Genomic DNA, 20,643 nt, shown 5'->3' on the forward strand with positions numbered 1-20,643 from the left:
TCATTCAGTCTACCATGTAGCGAACTCATGTACTTCATGGCCTAGTTTCCCATCCAATTATATCAGAAAATTAAAGCTTGCAACAAGAAACAGTATCTAAAAAGGGTGGTTTTATTGGACCAAATGGCACCAAGGTTAAGCATGATATTCTCCACTAGCACTTTGATGGGTTCCCCTGGAAATGACTCCATCTATGAATAATTCAAGCGAAAAGATTTTGTTGAGGGTTTTGCTATCTCAAGAGTCTTGTTTTATGACCCCAGCTTTCAACAGTGGCATAACTGGCCCATTTGGTGCAGTAAGCTCAATCAATATAGTTGTAACGATGGTGAAGTCGTCACTACATGGTGGCCATCTTTGATTTGCTGCTACCTTAGCCAGACACAGAAAGTTTAGCACAACTGGATCGGTTTATGTGTGTTAGGCATATTATTATTTAGCATCTGGGAATCTGGAAAAGGTTTTCTTGAAACTTATTGATCAAATTCTTCCATGGAGATCAGTAATGGATTGTATATTCAGTCATTTCTGACTAAAAGGATCTGGAGTAGTGAGTGAGTGAGTGAGTGAGTGAGTGAGTGAGTGAGTGAGTGAGTGAGTGAGTGAGTGAGTGAGTGAGTGAGTGAGTGAGTGAGTGAGTGAGTGAGTGAGTGAGTGAGTGAGTGAGTGAGTGAGTGAGTGAGTGAGTGAGTGAGTGAGTTTGGTTCAATGTTACTTATGACAATATTCCAATCACTGCTTGTCAGCCTAATGTGGAGGAAGCCTCATGCAAGTGAGACAAAGTTTCAGATGTTTTCCACTTATGTAAAACCAACATGCCCCCCTAGTGCTGAAAAACTTAGAACCACAATTGTGGAGAACTTGTCTTTTAACCCATTTTCACTGGTTTCTGATGTGTCTAGAGACTAGTGGTGTTCCAATTAATTAAAATAATCGAAGATTGGTCACACTGACCAAACGACCAAGCAATTGATCACATTTTCTCATAATCGAATGCAAACAATTTTGGAACTATTGTTTTGGTGTTTGAAACACTTGACGATGGAACATATCTTAGAAGTTGTCAGGGCCTGAAAACATGTTTAATTCTTAGAAAAATCTCTTTACTTACTGAAAAGTCATGACTGAATATTTCTTGAAGACTCCAGGAAGTTTTTGTTCATGATATATTAGTCATCACTTTTAAGTAGCAAGTTGCAACATTTTATATTGGATGAGAAATTTACAAATGAAATTTGCGCACTTTCTAAATAAAACAAAAAACAAGAGAGAACCAAGTTATACTTATCTGCAAAAACAAACTGTATAGGAAAATCTGAAAAACGATGCTAATACATTTTTTTCGATGATTGCTTGTTGGTAATAAACCAATTATCAATTGTGAGATCTCAACCAATTCCCAACACTACAAGAGACACAACTCTGAACAGCAAAGTGCAGTGTCTCTCAAACGAGTGAGTGAGTTTAGTTTTACACTGCACTCAGCAATATTCCAGCTATATGACGGCGGTCTGTAAATAATCGAGTCTGAACCAGACAATCCAGTGATCAAAGCAGGAGCATTGATCTGCGTAATTGGGAACCGATGACATGTGTCAACCAAGCCAGCGAGCCTGACCACCCAATCCCGTTAGTCGCCTCTTACAACAGGCATGGGTTACTGAAGATTCATTCTAACCAGGACCTTGTGTCTAAAATGAATGCACCACACTTGACCTCCACTTTTTCAGACAGCATTTTGAAAATTAACCTGCATAAAGAGTTAGGCTTTGAAGTTAGTTATTGAATCTCATGATATTGTAAGTAATGGTTTATTAATGGTCCACATCACATTACTTTCAGCACGAGTTCCTCAATCTAATTACAAGTTTAATCATAAGAAATATAAGTGACAAGGGCCTCTTCCATAATCGAACACAGACATTTCTACTAAAAGCAGATTCTACTGCATGATTCTAAATATATCATGAACAGTGATGATCCCATGTGTTTACGATAACCTCCACTAAACTTCTGTCCTTCAAGACAGCAACTAACACAGAAATAACTTTTGAAACTTTTACAACTGCTGATGTGTGATAACTTACAAAAGACAGACAGAAATCGTTAACGACCTAAAACTATTATGGAAAAACCTATACACCTGACTCAATTTATTTCTGCTGAGACTTCAGCAAAAATATAATTAAAGAAAACTCTTTTTCCAAGAAAATCATTCAAAGTCTGAAATACAAGAATTCCATACAAATATGCATAGTTATTTTAAATAATAAAAAAATATTTTCTTCAGTTTATGGAGCAGAAAAACACACCCAATGTGCAACATTTGTTAATTTCCTGTTTGACTGAAACTTTAGAAAACAAGTTGAGAAAGTAATTGGCAAAACCTTTGTAGGTTTGAAGCTTATCACATTGCTTTTGCAAAGAAAAACAGACGCAAAATGAAACTGACATTTATCCAGTAAAACCGGATGAAACAGTTTCTTTCCAAACCTGTCCTACTTCCCTGTTATTTTAGGAATAAATTACACTTGGATCTTAGAAAACCACTGACAAAAAGTCTGGAGCACAAATCACATTTGGAAAATCATTACGGTAAATACAGCTTTAATGTTTAAAATCAATATATATACTTGAAACAGATTAGTGCTTGAAACTGATACCTTGATTTATGGAGAATTACATGCAATGAGTCTCATACATGCGATGTTTTCCTTCGAAGCAGACAAGTAGTCTGCTTTGATACACATAATGCTTTCATTAAGTCATCAAAAGGAATCATTTGTTATTCTTAAGCCCAAGTATGCTCATTTATCTTGGTGGCATTCTAGCAATCAGGACCAGGTTATTACATTCATAATTTAAGTGAGTGAGTGAGTTTAGTTTTACGCCACACTCAGTAATATTCCATATATATGGCGGCAGTCTGTAAATAATCGAGTCTAGACCAGACAATCCAGTGATCAACAGCATGAGCATCGATCTACGCAACTGGGATACGATGGCATGTGTGAACCAAGTCAGCGAGCCTGACCACCTGATCCCGTTAGTCACCTCTTACGACAAGCATGGGTTACTTAAGACCAATTCTAACTGGGATCTTCACTTGTAAGAGAATTTGGGAGCTGGGTCATGGTTATGGCACTGAAATGCTATTGGTCTGTGATGTGGGTAATTCACAATTTAACTTATAATGAAATGTGATAAATCTTATAAATAATAGTGAAACAGATGCTGTAGATCACCTGCATAGGTAGTGAACAGTTAAAAATGTCAACTAAGCCAAATGCATTATTATTCTAATGTTTTAGTAGGTCAAGGAGCTTTTAAAATCTTCTTTATGTACAGAATCTGACATCAATGTAGGAACAACCACATAAAATGTAAAATATTGTGAAACACAAAACACATTTAGAGCTCCACTACTAACCACATTCATACCAAATTTTATCATATTTTGAATTGAAAAGTAATGCTTTTAACTTTTGATATGGTCAAAGCACAAATATCAAACTATGGTCAAAGCTGGAATTAACTCAGAAACGGAAATATATACATGTTGAACCCAAATACTAACTACACATTAAAACTTTCATCACATTTTTTGAACAAGAAATGGGCTTCACACATTCTACCAATGTAGGGAATAGAACCTGAGGCTTTGGTGTGACGAGAAAACACATTAACCACAAGCCTAACCCACAGCCCCGGTGAGCTAATAAAGATGACTGTGCATCAAATGTGCAATGCATATAGAAGAAAAAAAATAATCGTAACTTGAACAGCATCTCAAAATGTAAGGCTCCAACCACAGCGTGATATGTTTAACTGGTTTACTGACACCATTGTCATATACAACACACTACACATACATATCATGTTATAAACTTGAGTGTGAACAGCAATTCTAATGATAAGATACTCTGATAAGAAACCAAAAGGATGATATTTAAACAAACCCTGCATGCAAAAGACTTACAAAAGATCTGGAGAAAAGAAAAAGACTTTTAAAATCTTCAAAGTCCTTGACAATGGAGCTTGAAGATCATTCACAACCTTTGACCTCATCACACCGTAGTTAAGAACCTACTAAATTTCATGTGACAATTACCAACAGCACATAACCTTAATATGTTAATGTGGAATAAGAATTGTAAATTTACTGTTGTTATAACTTGTTGTTAACTTGGATGAATTCAGTGTTACAGTAGTTTCATAAAAAGTAGGTTACAACTTTGTCATGCATAAGATGTAACCTTTTATCATGTCCTTTAACCACTTTCACTACTCTCTCTCTCACTACATGAAAAAAAAAATCTGCTGAAAATGCATAATTCACAACATTGCCAGTATAGATGAACATTTTCTGGCTCTGTTATGCAATGACCTTCCAGTGACCTTGACCTGCTCTTGTGATGCACCCAACTGCCCAAGATTTTCAGATTGTGCAAATATGTGTAGTAATAATAATAGTAAACAATGGACAATTACTGCTGACTCCAAATGTACAAAGCTGTCATAAGACTCACCTTACACTGTGAATTTATAACATAAAAATCCAATATATATGATCTGAAATGAGGGTTAAAGCAAGCTTTCATCCACAAAGTTCCCTGCAAACTATTGCACAGATTATCCAAGCAATAGTCTCCCAGGTTTCACATGTATGTACATAATGTCAACATGAGAGAATAAACTGTCTTGATTATCAGATGAAATTGATTTCATCGGCCCCAAGAGGCAAAATACGAGTGAAAACTATACAAATAGATCACTTAATAGTATAGTGATGACACCAGTGTTCACAAAAACAATTGTTTGTATAAACCATGGAACTGAAGCTAAGTTGAAAAATGGTCCACACCAAGTGGCTATGATGACATTTACAAGTGGAAATTTATTATGGATCTTTCCTAATGGCCACCCTTCTGTGATCCTTAAGCATACTCTTGGCAGAAGATGTTTAGCAATATTACATTTTCTGCTGTGGCTTGTGAATAACCAGGTGGGTCAGACAAACAAGTGATTGATGATCCATGCTCCACATCAGTAGCCAGTGACACACAATCAGTCACATCAGGTCACATGTGACTAACTAGATCAGCTGCTCCAAGGACTTGGGTACTCGTGGACCTATCCTGTCCTGGAGTTGAACCTACAAAGCCATGTTAGCACTATATTTTAATCGCTTGTGGAAAGCGCCCCAAATCCTTACAATCAGCAGATGCCCTTAGGAGCTGAACCAACACACAGTTACAAAAACAAAAAGTCTTTCACCTACCCGTATATTGAATGCAACGGTCTTCCCAACAACCTGAGGCTCCTTCCATTCCCAGTGGACTGTACAATACTGTGGGGCAGGGTAGCGTCCAGTGAAGAAGTCAAAGATGGCGACCTTTGGTGATGTGAGAGTCCTTTGTTGAAACCACGTGCGATTTGTTCCCAGTAGCATGACGGTTAGAGATACAGACGAGGTCAGGATTAGCATACTCACTGAAACAGAGAAAGGATTCCCTGATTAAATATGTATGAGAGCATGCAGTGTAAGTCCTGTCAGTAAAAGTCACAGCCTTATCAGTGCACCGTGCAGATACAAGAGGCTGTCAAAGAAAACCAAAGTATCATGGTCTGATTACACAGAGATGCTCCCTGGTTCCTGCTGGATCACTATCTGGAACATGACCGCCATTCTGGCTACCTGTAAAGTTGGGGCTTTCACTGCAAGTCCTCTTTAATGGGAGGTGTAATTACAGGTTTAATGATCATGGGAGCAAGTGAAAGAATGTTGATGGACAAAGAAGTCAGCAATATCCCAGCCACATCTCAGCAGCATGTAAACAGACAAGTCTGTTCTGAAACCAAATCGCCATACGGAACATGCACATGACTGACTGACTGAGTTTGGTTTTTACGCTGCTTTTAGCAATATTCCAGCAACATCACAGCGGGGGACACCAGAAATGGGCTTCACACATTGTACCCATGTGGGGATTCGAACCGGGGTCTTCGGAGTGACGAGCCAACGCTTTAACCATTAGGCTACCCCACCGCCCCACATGCACATGAAGCTTTCTGAGGCATTGTTGAGGTATTGCTTAGCACTCTTATTTCACAGGGTTTAATGTGTTATTTTTATGTGGTAACTTTTGAATACACTGTGACAGCTGCCTTAAAAAATAATTTTAATCATCGCCAGGTATTGAACTGTACCTATCCTACAGCATAGAACTGTACCTAAGATGCCCAGGAGTCAGCACAGGGTAAGCAGTTGTATGGACAACAATAGAGGATTACTTTATACTTAGTGAGTCAGTGGAGGGTGAAGAAAACATTGGGAACCCATCATCTAATTCATAGGAGAAACGTCTGCCACATCTGAGGATGATGTAACCAGAACCATCATATGTATTAGGGCTGCCTCGATACACTACGTGGCGAATATGATATGTATCACGAATATTGGGTAACGAATACGAATAATTATTCACGAATACAATATTGTAGTTAACTGATTGATGCACAATATCGACGCCATGTTGACAGTGTTACTTTGTCACAGCAATAACCACTGAACCAGTGATCCCATGACACTCAAATATTTATGTAATAGTTATAGTCAACAATACCATGTGTGGCCTTGGCAAACTAACATGACTTGTGCTACTGCAAGGCTAGTACATATTCCATAACTCCATATCTCACTTTGAAAAAGGACATAATGAACCCTTATGTCCTATTCTCCCTAAAAAAATTGTAAATATTCATTAATATTCTGTTCTGGTGAATTACTAAAAAATGATACTTTATATCCAAATGGGAATTGTTATCAACATCTGCTGTACACTTGGGTGGAATGTCAGCCTCCAAGAGTGAGTGAGTTTAGTTTTACGCCACACTCAGCAATATTCCAGCTATATGGTGGCAGTCTGTACATAATCGAGTCTGGACCAGACAATCCGGTGATCAACAGCAGGAGCATTGATCTGTGCAATTGGGAACCTATGACATGTGTCAAGTCACTGAGTCTGACCACCTGATACCATTAGTCGCCTCTTACGGCAAGCATGGGTTACTGAAGATCAATTCTAACCCAGAACTTCACAGGTTTCAGCCTCTATGAAGGCCTTGATAAATGTTTTACTCTATTCACTGCATAACCTAAATACTACAGTGCTTGGTGTGGATTTTGGCATCATGAAGAAGCCTATTACTATAAAGAACTGATCACAGTTCTGACCTTATGAGCTGACTGTTACACATGGTGCAGGAAGCAAGCAAGATTTGCATATTCCATAGAAACATTTTAACTCCTAGCTTATGCTTACAAAACTGACAAAAGAAACACTGACAGGATGCGAAACATTATGTTTAAAAGTTTGACATTAACATTAATTTTTAACAAACAAATTATATTATAAATGTCCAACATATTTTGTCTCTGCAAATATCACCTAAGGAACTATGGTTTTGTCAACACTTTCCAAAAACACTGTCAATGTAAGAAATAGAGAGTGAGTGAGTTTAGTTTTACGCCGCACTCAGCAGTATTCCAGCTAAATTTAGCTTAATTTGTTTCATAAATAACAGCTTTTCATTTTAAATACATCTTCCAATAAGTTAACTTCAAAGTTCCAATCTGAATGTATCACAGTCTGCAGGCATGACTTCAGTAAGCAATGTAGCCTTAAACTTATACTACTCAGAGAGAGATTAACTGCAAATATATGAAACAATCAATGTCTCTAACTTCTTTTGAGTAGTATATCCTTTGAGTGTTACATACCAGTGCATGGGTGAAGGGTATTTCCCCTGTTTGTAAGAAGGAAATGGATTAGACTTACATTGGCATACCAGCCCATATACAATATAGGTTTAGTTCTCCAACATGCAATACAGGGAAATATCTTTACACTTGACCTCAATACTGGATTCAACAATATAGCACTGAATTGCCATAACAATTAACAATGACCATGTGCAACATCAGACATTCAAGTTCATAAGACTTAAATATCAGTTATATTTGACATTTTTCTAACAGCCTACACAATGTGCAGTGCGACAGAGTCAAGCTAAAAACATGTACATAGCACATAGTAAATATCTTAAACTAGCACATTTTCTATTTAGAATAGGATGTTTGTTCATGAAAACCATGAACATGTAATCATTAAAATAACATTTGTTACATTAGTTCTGTCTGCGCTATATCATCATGGAGTGATAATATTTACAAAATTTCATTATCAATTATTACCATAACTGATATATTAGGAAAATATAAATATAAAATATTAGTTTCACCATGATCAGTAAAAGATTAGAGAAAGACTCCAGTCTACGGTGAGGAATCCATCTCACAGATGTAGTATTTAAAAAGGTATAAGTTACCCCTACCTCAAATGGATATAAGTGATTTCCTTTCTTAAAATTTGGATTTATTGTGACATGCAGTTTTGACAATATTTTTCAGTACCTGTTTCTATTACAATTTCTTGAACATTTTTAACTCACCTATCTCAGTTAAATAATTACTATACTTACCTGTGTTGCTGTAAAAATGATTACTTTTTGACCAGCTTAATTGTTGTACTGAAATTCATGCATCTAGCCTAAAAGGCACACATATGAGATACATAGTTTGTGTATACAGTTAAAATATATTTCATGTTTAAAAAGCAGAAATTCAAAACCAAGAGACACATAAACAAAGTGAATACCTTGACTAACGAGCAGATCAAACTGCCTCACTGTGGACAAGCATCATACCTGTCCTGGTCTTGCCACATGTATCAGTGAATTACCATATATCAGATATCAGGACATGATAACAGATGTACCAGCAGTCATGGGAAAACATATACTGTTTATATGCCTGTCTGAACATTTCCTTGTTAGAGCTAATCATAGAAATCCTTAGCACGTACCATATGCACTGTCGCACTGTTATGGCTGGAGTGGCTTTGTCAGCCCACCTTGTACATTTAAGTGAGTGAGTGAGTTGGGTTTTACGCCACTTTTAGCAATATTCCAACAATATCACACCAGAAATGGGCTTCAGACATTATGCCCGAGTGGGAAATCGAACCTTTGGCGTGATGACCAAACACTCTAACCACCAGGCTACCCCACTGCCCCTCGAACATTTAAGTGAATGGAAGATAAACTGAAAAGTTTTCACCTATTAAAAACAATTCACAACATACTTTTTACAGAACATCAAGTATATAAAGGAAATAATACACTTTTAGATAAAAGCTGAGAATATTTCCAACGCAATGTTTTTGTTAAAACATTCCAAGGCCTCCTCAGAATATCATACGGTTTAGTCACTAGGAAGTCTGACCACTGTCCACTGAGAGGCCAGCTCCAGTGTTATCAAAGTCAGGTCATCAATCATTGTAAGCATGTTTGCCAGAAACGTTTTGAGGAGAAAATTCCCTTTTCATCTCAACATTGCTAATCCTAACACAAGGATATAACGATGCACAAGGAAACATGGCAGTTTTGTAAGATCAATAATGCCTTTGTTGGATTTCAATATTTCTGACATTCTATCTCCCTGTTGACAGCCACACTGGTCCACCCTAATTGTCTGGCCACATGGGAAAGTCTGACGTGCGTGAGAGCGCACATTAATTGTGTTGTGATTACAAAGCAAATCTCCTAATACTCTCATACACAGGTCATCTGCTTCTGTAAATTCTGATTGCCTACTCGTTTCATTTTTTCTAACACTGATCACCTGCTAGGTTTGTTTAGCCTGGCAAAAGCCAGTCATTGGTTTATCTACCTTGTAAATGTCTTATTATTAGTTTTATTAATCAGTTAACATCAGCCTGTTTACATTGTTCACTCTGGTAATGGTCTTCAACTGCATTGGTTCATCATCATCATGTAATCATCATTATCCAAAAATGGCAATTAATTCTGACAATGGTCACTAATTGCCATTGTTTGTTTTGTCTATTTCTGTCAAGCTATTTTTGTAGTAGTTTTTAAGACAAAGAGATCATGAAGTAACCTATAACAGTGAGGTTTGTAACTGACCAAATTACCAAGCTGGTCTTCAGAAAGACATTACCAAATAATTCTAAAGTGGTCATCCACTGGTTGTCAAGACAGATGACCATCAGCCCTTTCAGAAGTGTCCTGCACATACCCATCATGCACTGACATCTTCAGAATGGATAAAGTGCCTCTAATACCATACTTCCTTAATTTGGCTTTTATTCCAGACAGCAAACACAAATATTTAATTAAAGATGGAATAAAGAAATACAATTAATGAAATAAAGTAGAAGCACCTTTTCACAACAAAATGAATGATTCCTAATTCAATATGAAAATGTTCTGATAGTTCTGTTGTATGACTACAGGAAGTTCAATGTCAATTCTACAAAGAGAACTGTCATCTCAATCTTAGAAATAAGAGGGTTATGAAATTGTCCAACTCTCAAGATGCTCATAAATTCAATCCTTCAAGAAACATCAAAACTAGGGATGACTGAAGGCAATCACCTCCTCCAGTCTGCACCGATATTAAACCAGCATGATGGAACTAGTGGTCAGGAGTATGTCATGTGAACACTGTGCTTAATGATAGCAGGGTTTTGCCACACTCTACAACATGGCCTCCACACAAACAGAGATAATCGCTTTGTAATTTGTGGTTTGGTACGTAACACAGTGCAAGCAATTTTGTGTTCCAATTGATGTCCATCAGGGAACAGGTTAAGCACGCAACATGCTGTGATAGTTTTTGAGCTTTACTTCATTCAATAATGTTGATTCGGCATCCACTGTTAAGTTTGACCTACACAGGAGTAAAAGAGTGAAGGCTGGTGGTTGACAGAGTTTTACACCCAGGCACCACTAGTTCCATGGTATCACGGCGACATCTAGAAAATAATCATGTCTGTCAATGGCTCTAGCGTGAGCAGCGATGATAAAAGTGAGACATAAAGCACGCAGAAGTAGGTCAGTGCCCTCTGATGATCTCTTCAGTGGTCATCAATTGAATAGGAGACCAGCTATACTACTCAAAAAAGTTAAGGATTGCCTGACTCTGTCTTAGTTAATCTGACATGCAATGACTGATTTACTATAGGAGTATGGAAGAACTGGCATGGCAGATGAATTGTAGTAAATTAGTTTGACGACGGTGGAAGAAAATGCACCAAAACGTCGCTCTATGCAATAAACAAGAACTTGTCTTGTTTTTTGTTATTTACTCACTAACTTCTAGAATTCGAATCACACAGTCAACTCTAGTAATATGAAAGAATTGGGTGGCTCATAACATTCATTCTAATTGAAAATACATCTATATTCAAGTGTGAGTGTAAGTGTCCAAAACATAAACTTAAACATGGTTTTCATTCTGTGGGAATATTGTTATGATAGTGAGTGAGTGAGTGAGTGAGTGAGAGAGTGGTTGGGTGAATGAGAGAGTGGGTGAGTGGATGAGTGAGAGTGAGTTAGTGAGATACAGTTTACATAAAGATGTTTACATTCACATCTACCATGTTTCAAATTGAACCAGATACATAATATTGTGCACCTAATGATACATATTTCATAAATAATCAATATTCCTTGAAAACAAAATATCATGAAAAAAACTATAAATCATGGCAACACAATTATCAGTAACATGCCATACACTTGTATATACAATAATAACCACTGAAAGAATCTATGCTTCAAATGGTTAATATAGTTTAGTCGATGGAATTATGAACATATTTTACAGAAAACACAGTTCCTAAATTATATGTATGACAGACTATGTCAACACATGTGTGTTCTCTGGTAAACCTGGTAAATATCGAGGGGCGGTGGGGTAGCCTAATGGTTAAAGCGTTGGCTCGTCACGCCGATGACCCGGGTTCGAATCCCCACATGGGCACAATGTGTGAAGCCCATTTCTGGTGTCCCCCGCCGTGATGTTGCTGGAATATTGCTAAAAGCGGCGTAAAAACCAAACTCAGTCAGTCAGTGGTAAATATTGAACAATTCTGAAATGATACACTAATAAACACTATTTGGGTATGTATAAGCATAAATTAAACCAAGAAAATTCACAAAAACAACTGCCTAAATCAAAACATATATTTCACATCCCGTTTCAAACCTAAAGATGTACTGTATACTCCAAATTATGCACACACATATACATTTCCAATTTGAAAATTCCTCCTTCAAACCATTGACAAATCTTGAAAGGAATAACATCTCCCCAAAACAGATGGGAAGCAGTTGAGGACAAAATATCCCATGTGATCACTTCAGCCATTATACTCACATCAACATGAACTGTTTTCAATGTTGTGGAGGCCTGTTAATACAACTGTGATTTATGGTACTATGTACATACTCTCTAAGCATGGTCTCTACATACTCTCTAAGCATGGCAGCATGGTCAATACATGGCCTCAGTGATGGACATAACCTCTTGACCTCTGGCTGGGGGCATGTCCTCCAAGCTGACCTGCACTTGGTACCCACTAATAACTGATTGTAACTCTTCCTTCAGTGTTGATGGGATTGTGTGTACTTCATGATTAAAACGGCAAATGGACACGGCAGTATAATAACAGTGCTGGAAGGTGAGCTTGTTCTATGTAGGATGTTTTATATGCACGCACGACCAGAAAAGTCTTAAACACCATTTACCATGAATCCATGTACAATATTTAAATAATATAACAAAATCATAGCCTGTCTAAACATTTTGACATAATAATTTTGACTTTGTTTACATCTAAACTGTAAATTAAATTGATAAAATAATTGATCATCTAATTATTAAACACAACAAATTTGACAAAACCCCTTCCTCATCCACGGCTCTAAATTGGTGATGACACCAGGTGTTTCAAGAAAAAGTGGGAGTATTCTGGGGTGAGGTGAGGTGAGGTGAGGTGAGGTGAGGTGAGGTGAGGTGAAATTGGGTTTAACGTCGTACTTGAGAATATTTCGCTCATATGATGACGTGCATGCGTATGTATGTGTATGTGCAGCTGCTTGTACTAGCCCAGATTTAAGCTGATTTTATAGTGCTAGCCCACTTAGATACCATGCCGCAGTGAAGCATGAATACCCCACTCAGACACATTATACTGACTCCGAGCCGACCAGTCCTTGTTGTACCCATTAATGCCGAGTGCCAGGCAGGGACCAACAAGTACCATATTTTAGCGTCTTTTGGTATGACGCGGTCGACCAGTCCTTGTTGTACCCATTAATGCTGAGCGCCAAGCAGGGACTAACATGTACCATATTTAAACGTCTTTTGGTATGACACAGTCGGGGATCGAAACCGCGACCTTCCGCTCTCCGGGCGGACGCTCTAACCACTACACCACGGAGGTGGTCGGGAGTATACTGGGAGTGGCACCTGTCATAAAAGGGGGCGGTGGGGTAGCATAATGGTTAAAGCGTCCGCTCATCATGCTGAAGACCTGGGTTCAATTCCCAACATGGGTACGATGTGTGAAGCTCATTTCTCAGGTGTTCCCCGCTGTGATATTGCTGGATTATTGCTAAAAGCGGCGTAAAACCAAAATCACTCACTCATAAACACAAAGGCTTGTCAACTGTTTACCTGACAAAATACAGGTGTTGGTAATTGTTTTGTTTTCCTGATTTTTTCTACCATCTGGCAGACATGTATTTGTAACTATTCAGCATCATTTTACCCAAAAGCTACACCGAAAACGAAGAAGGGCATTTTTTTCACCCCTCATATGTACATAAAACAAGTCTGCTCGTATATTTTGTATTAGCCTTGGAACACTGGCTATTATGTATTGTTATTTCTTATATTTTAAATCTATCTGTTGTCAAAATGTGCTGTGCAGCCAAGCTTGATAAGCCATAAATGGAAGATACCTGATCTTCAGAATCATCTGAATCTACATATGGATGACCAAAGAACTAAACACATTATCAATGAGCAGTGTCAATAATTAAACGGTTAATCATGCTATGTTATAGACTTAATCTGCATATACACTGATGCAGTGGTCAGTTGGTCAGTCATATTACACCCTGAAATTTCATGTACAACACAGATATACAACAAACAGGTGTATATTACAGTTATACCACCTTATAACCATTACCTCACAAAAGAGTGAGTGAGTTTAGTTTTATGCCACTTTTAGCAATATTCCAACAATATCATGGAGGGGGACACCAGAAGTGGACTTCACATATTGTTCCCATGTGGGGAAACGAACCCTGGTGATGGGCAAATGCTTTAACCACTAGACTACCCCAACGCCCCTCACAAAAAGACATACAATGATAAGAATGATAACAAGAAATATCTTTCAATCTCTAACTAATATGGTTGAGTTCACTATCAATGTTGGGCAGCCAGTCAATATATCTGGCCAGTTATTCCAACATTGGCTTATGTCATTCATCCTCTCAGTATTACAAAAAAACACAGTAATTGAAACATCATATTTCATTTTGATATCAGGATAGTGATCATTAAAACATAATAACATCGTAATACATTATACAAAGCTGCATATCATCTGGACTGTCCAAATGTCACATTAATTAGTTTCCTGGAAATATATTTCCAGCAATGAACTTTTATCCAATCCTATGAATATTATCTGCCTAAACTAGCCTGAGGCAAGAATTTAACCTATAAAGACTAACCAGCTTCTGTTAGATACTATCTAAATTGTCTGGGAACCATTTGATTCTCTCCCTGAAATAAACTTCAAGCTTTCCCAATGCAGAAAATAGATTAATTATGAAGCATTATTATATTCAGCTAGAAGATTCATCGTAATTGGCTTGTTTGGTTTAAAGGGCCTAGTGAAATAGTTAGTTGTGTGAGAGTTGAGACCAGTTCATGTGACTCTTACATCAACATACCTAGTCTCAACAGCCCGACACCATTGCTGTACCCTTAAATGTATTATTGACTACAGATTCAGGTTCTCAATCTCCCATTTCAATACTGGTTCTATTGATTTCAGTAATGTTTTTTGTTTCTATCAAAGCTGTATGTTTTCAGAGACTATGCATTAATCTGCAATATACTCAGCAGTTGTATAATTCCTAATCATCTTCATGACCTGTGATGCTGTGTGGTAACTGGGAGTCATTACATAGGTCAGGTTAGAGTCACCACATTGTTTCAATTAGACCTTGGATCATGTCACCTGCTGGATTATTGCATAAAACCAAGCATGATCCCCAGGGAGTGGAGATTGAAAATACGATGTGACGTTGAGAGCAGCTGACCTGGATATTGGTGCTATACAAATATCATATAATAATAATAACAAATAATCACTCGCGGCCTGTCTCACTCACCCACTCACGAATGATCTTCATAATTATGATTCTTTTTGTTTTCACGCTTGACCCTTGAAAAAGATATGCTTACATAGCGGAACAGTGCAAAACTTACATGTTGTGCAACAGACAACTTATATCGTTTTTGTTAAAAACAAACAAACAACAATTCTAAAAACAAGGGTCCCAGGGCCAAGGCATATACGAATCCATGCTAATATTTTATGTGGAACTCTTATATTTTCTCAAAGGCTATCAGTAGAAATGTAGAACTAAGATCTTTGTGAAGAAGAAACACTTTGTAAAGGTTATCATATTTTCTAAAATGTTAACTTCTAAAATATATTTGAATATAACTTCATTCCAAAAAGATTGTATTTCCCATGTACAACTTACACGAACCTGTATGAACAACATTCCCTACAAGCAGGTCCTTCAGGTTTGGAAATATTTACATTCTCTCTATAATCCCTCACAAATGACACCACCAAGGACCACAGCACAATACATCACTTGGCACTGAGCCATTAACACACTTACAATAAATCTCTGTCATCAAGTTGGCTGAACTAAACAATGGACTATACATTCATATGATTTATATGTCCCACAAACCTGCATGTTCCCATGATACAGATCCGTCTTTAGCTCAAACTAAGTCCTTCATAAAACCCTGCCGTATGGAATCCATCCACTTAAATCCACTCGGCTCCAGTTCCCCATTCAGTCACATCATCAGAGGACACACACAAGAGGTGCAGCTATCATGAATCTGCCACAGTGTTGTTGCCAAATGTTACCACAGCCTATACCAGTCTGACAGAAGCTGCCATAAACCCACAAGCGATGACACTCCAATATCTCAGAACAGCTCCTCTGGGAGGGCAAAGCCTTGCCAAGCCGTCATTACCGCAATACAAGGAAAGAGCAAGACAATTGCAGACTAAATATACCAGCATGGACTTGGGCCTGATTGTCCAGCAGTCACGTGGTAACTGTAATCTTCCTGCCTACAGGTGGGTGTCATGTAAGAGCATTAGCTAAATGTTTTGCTGGCTTGGTTTGGGCATCATAGTCGCTCGTAGGAATTGGGAAATATCCCAGCCAGGCTGTGAAGATTATGGAATGGAGGATAAGTATACAGTGGCTGGCTGAGGAGGCAAAGGACATATGAAGCTGAGATGAGAGGAACAATGTTTTACAAAAGTGAAAAGAGACTGAGTGAATGTTTGAGGTTATTTTTGTTATTTTAACACAACATTCAGCAGTTTCACAGCTAGATGATGGCAGTCGAATCTGGATTAGTGATCGACATGTGAATCAATCAACACAATTAGGACCTGATCGTACAAGCGTGGCTTGGGGATGGTTGTTTTGTTGTTTAACGCAGCACTCAGCAATATTCCAGCTATATGGCAGCAGTCTGTAAATAATCAACGCTGGACGAGACAATCCAGTGATCAACAGCATGAGCCTCAATGTTCACAGTTGGGATACGATGACATATGTAAACAAGCAGCGAGCCTGACCACCCTGTTCCCGTTAGTTGCCTCTTACAACAAGCATTGGTTGCTGTAGACCAATTATAACCCATATCTTCATGGGTCAAGTGAATGTAGTGTCTAACCTTTGAGGTCAGCAATATTCAGTGGTCTGGACCAAGCAATCCAATGACTGAAAGTCTGGACCCATGTCATTGGGATGTCAATAAGACCTGACCACCTGACTAAGCAGACGTACTATAAGAAGAGGTTACTGGGTACCCATTATACCCTGAAAACAAAGGGTGCAAATGTATCTGCAAGAAAGGATCCTTATTTCCAGTGCCTTCTTGTAAGTTAAGTTGTATTTGATCTATTATTCAAGCTTTAGGAGTTTTCAATGATATCCATTTGTTATACTCAACTTCCGTCTACCTGAATCCTCAACATAGGAAGTCAGTAAAACATCCTTTCTGAGTGTTAATATAGAATTATGATCTCTATGAAGACATAAATAAATCATGTTCAGCGTATGGCAGAGATGTAATGATTGATGAAGTAACAGTATAACCAGTTTTCAGCATGCAAATCAAAGACTGCCAATGTCATAATCCCAGTCATTCTATTTCACAGGACCCAAGTCAGCATTGTGGCTTGTACTCTCATTTATAACTCTTATGGAGTTTCATCACAGTTCCTACTGCAACAATGCTTTACTGCAACAAAAAAAAATCAAGATTCCACTAAAAAAAACCCTGGAACCTGCTCACTCCTTGACATTTCCACAGTGTCCCTCTGGGGATACTGAAGTGATCGAAGGAACAATTTACATTAAAAACTCATGATCATATATCTTGATTACCGCATGAAACCCACATGAATCCAGGACACAGTCCTACAGAGAAAACAAAATATGAAATACAAATATGATAGCAAAGGACAGCCATGCTCTTAATAAATCATACCTATCTCTTAACCTTGGTTCTGGAACCTGAATCAATTATTCAGGAGGAGGCAGAAAATTCTTTGAAGAACCCATCAAGACAGACCAAACCTCTTTGGATCTACACCCCACTCAGACAGATGAGGGGGACGGTGATCAAGACTTCTGGGATACGCTGGATTGGGATTTCCTGTACGAGATTTATGATCATTATGTGAACTGTGTTCAGACAGAGAAATATGCATTACGTACCAAGAGGAAATCATTTCCTGTGTCTGAGAAGGCCTTACTTCCCCTTCGCTCAATAAGCTAGCTGATCAGTAGACATGAAGAATTATAACTGATTGACATGCCACCATATAGGTTGCATGATAAGGCTTCAAAAATATGTAAAAAAGGTGAAATTTGGTACAAAAATCATTTCTTCCTCAAGTCACAAACTATTTTATCCCCAGACATTGGCTGCTGTTGTTAGGTTTACAACAGACACAAGATGTAAGATCTTAACATTTCTATAATTCTGTGTCCGTTTCTCTATGGATCAGGGGCACGATCCATAAAGCCATAGCGCTACGACATTCGTAAGCCTATGATTAACTATAGAGTTACGACAGGTCGTAACGTTATGAACGCTTTGTGGATCGGGCCCCTGAAAACATTATTCTTTACACCAATGTTCACATAACTCATTCTTGCTGACATCAAAAGATAGCAAATACTATTTTGGGGGCATAGTGAGTGAATGAGTTTAGTTTTACGCAACACTCATCAATATTCCAGTTATATGGTGGCGGTCTGTAAATAATCGAGTCTGGACCAGACAATCCAGGAATCAACAGCATAAACATCGATCTACTGGGATACGATGACATGTGTCAACCCAGTCAGCGAGCCTGACAACCTGATCCCTTAAGTCGCCTCTTAGGACAAGCATGGGTTACTGAAGATCAATTCTAACCCGAATCTTCACGGGTCATTTTTTTGGGACAAACTGAATGATAAAAATATTCTAAGGGTAATGAAACAATTCAAACACACTAACACATCATTATCATCCTAATCAACTGCACTGTCAGTACACTTCAAATATATCAGAAACACCTTGAAATAGATATCCATTTCACAAACAAGTAACTATTTTACTCTTTTACATATCCATATAGGTTCCCTCTTTACATTACCACAGCATCTGACAGTTAGTTCCATATGTGTACCTATATCTGGCACCATCTGACATTCAAGCACAATGGGCTTATTTATATCTCTAGACCAATTTCATAATATGCCTTTTTCATCAAAACAGAAATGCATCCATATTCTAAAAACAGACAGGTATTTCTATATAGGGGCTCTATTGTGTGGACATACAAAGATGATGTGTTTCTCCGTGTACAACTCAATCCTGGTTCCACACAGGAGGTGCTGCTGTATTAGATGAAGCACTGAGGATACTTCTAAGGCTTGCATGTCAGAGGCAATTATGTGCTCAGCTGTGTTGAGAAAATCTCACCTGTCGGCATAGAACGTGTTTCCATTGGTATATTTATCACAATGCTGATTTAGTGTGGAAATCTTAATAGTCATTCAATGGCGAGTATGCATGTAACAGTGAATGTACGGTCTTACACCTTTTAACAATATTATTTCAGCAATAGCCATTAGAAATGGTCTTCCGGTGGAGTAATCATCAAGTGTGGCAATCAATGGTCGCAAGAGTGAACGTGATATTGCCCGTGGGCATCAGCCAACCAGAACTGTCTCAAGGAAACGTCTTTACACATTGTACCAATGTGGGGAGTGAAACCCTTCATTTGTGGGCTGATGAATACTTTAGGCACTTGCCTACCTGATCACCCTTAGTCATTCAGCATCCAAACAGTCATTCAATTGGTGTTGGACATCAAAATAGATGTCAATTAGTGTTGGACATCCAAAAAGTCATTCAGTAGGTGTTGGACATCCAAACAGTGTTTCAATATGAGTTGGACATCCAAAAAGTGATTCAATGTGAGTTGGACATTCAACAAGTGATTCAATATGAGTTGGACATCCAAAACAGTCATTCAATATGTGTTGGACATCCAAAAAGTCATTCAATATGAGTTGGACATCAAACAGTTCATTCAAAAGTGATTCAATGTGTTGGACATTCAAAAAGTCATTCAATATGAGTTGGACATCCAAAACAGTCATTCAATATGTGTTGGACATCCAAAAAGTCATTCAATATGAGTTGGACATCCAAAATGTCATTCAATATGAGTTGGACATCCAAAATGTCATTCAATAGGTGTTGGACATCCAATTTCCAAACAGTGTTTCAATATGAGTTGGACATCCAAACAGTCATTCAATATGAGTTGGACATCCAAACAGTCATTCAATATGAGTTGGACATCCAAATACTCTTTCAGTGGGTGTTGGACGTCCAAATTGTCATTCAAAGGTTGTTGGACATCCAAATAGTCTTTCAAAGTCCAAACAGTCTTTCAATAGGTGTTGGACATCCAAATAGTCATCAATAGATGTTGGACATCCAAACTGTCTTTCCATTGGTATTGGGAATCCATATACCGGTAGTTGCTCGATAGGTATCAACCACAGAATTAGTAAGAAGGTGCTAAGTCTCCATATACACACTCAGTAGTTGATGGGCATTAACAAAACCCATTCCATACTTAAAACATATCTCTGCTGAAAGAAGGAAAATCAGATGATTCACCCTCAGCATCCAAAATATCATCCAAACACTTCATTGTTCACCCTCATTACACATGCAGTTGTTTGATAAATAATTAACATTTTGATATATAATTAACATTTGATTACTTCTGAATATTTTAAAGATTATTCTTTATCACAACTACCAATACCGTTGATCTGAATTCT

General features: G+C 37.9%; 1 protein-coding gene across 1 annotated transcript in view; it reads right to left on the reverse strand.

The window, feature by feature from the left end:
• LOC124286343 (apoptosis-resistant E3 ubiquitin protein ligase 1-like) overlaps positions 1-20,643 on the reverse strand; it is a 98,706-nt gene that overhangs the window by 16,765 nt on the left and 61,298 nt on the right. The window contains 1 exon segment of the mRNA XM_046722704.1: positions 5,282-5,493. Within this exon segment, the coding sequence (XP_046578660.1) occupies positions 5,282-5,493 (212 nt within the window).

The sequence above is a fragment of the Haliotis rubra genome, unplaced genomic scaffold (genome assembly GCF_003918875.1).
Source record: "Haliotis rubra isolate DU_JTF1 unplaced genomic scaffold, ASM391887v1 Scf380, whole genome shotgun sequence".
In the NCBI taxonomy this organism is placed as follows: domain Eukaryota; kingdom Metazoa; phylum Mollusca; class Gastropoda; order Lepetellida; family Haliotidae; genus Haliotis; species Haliotis rubra.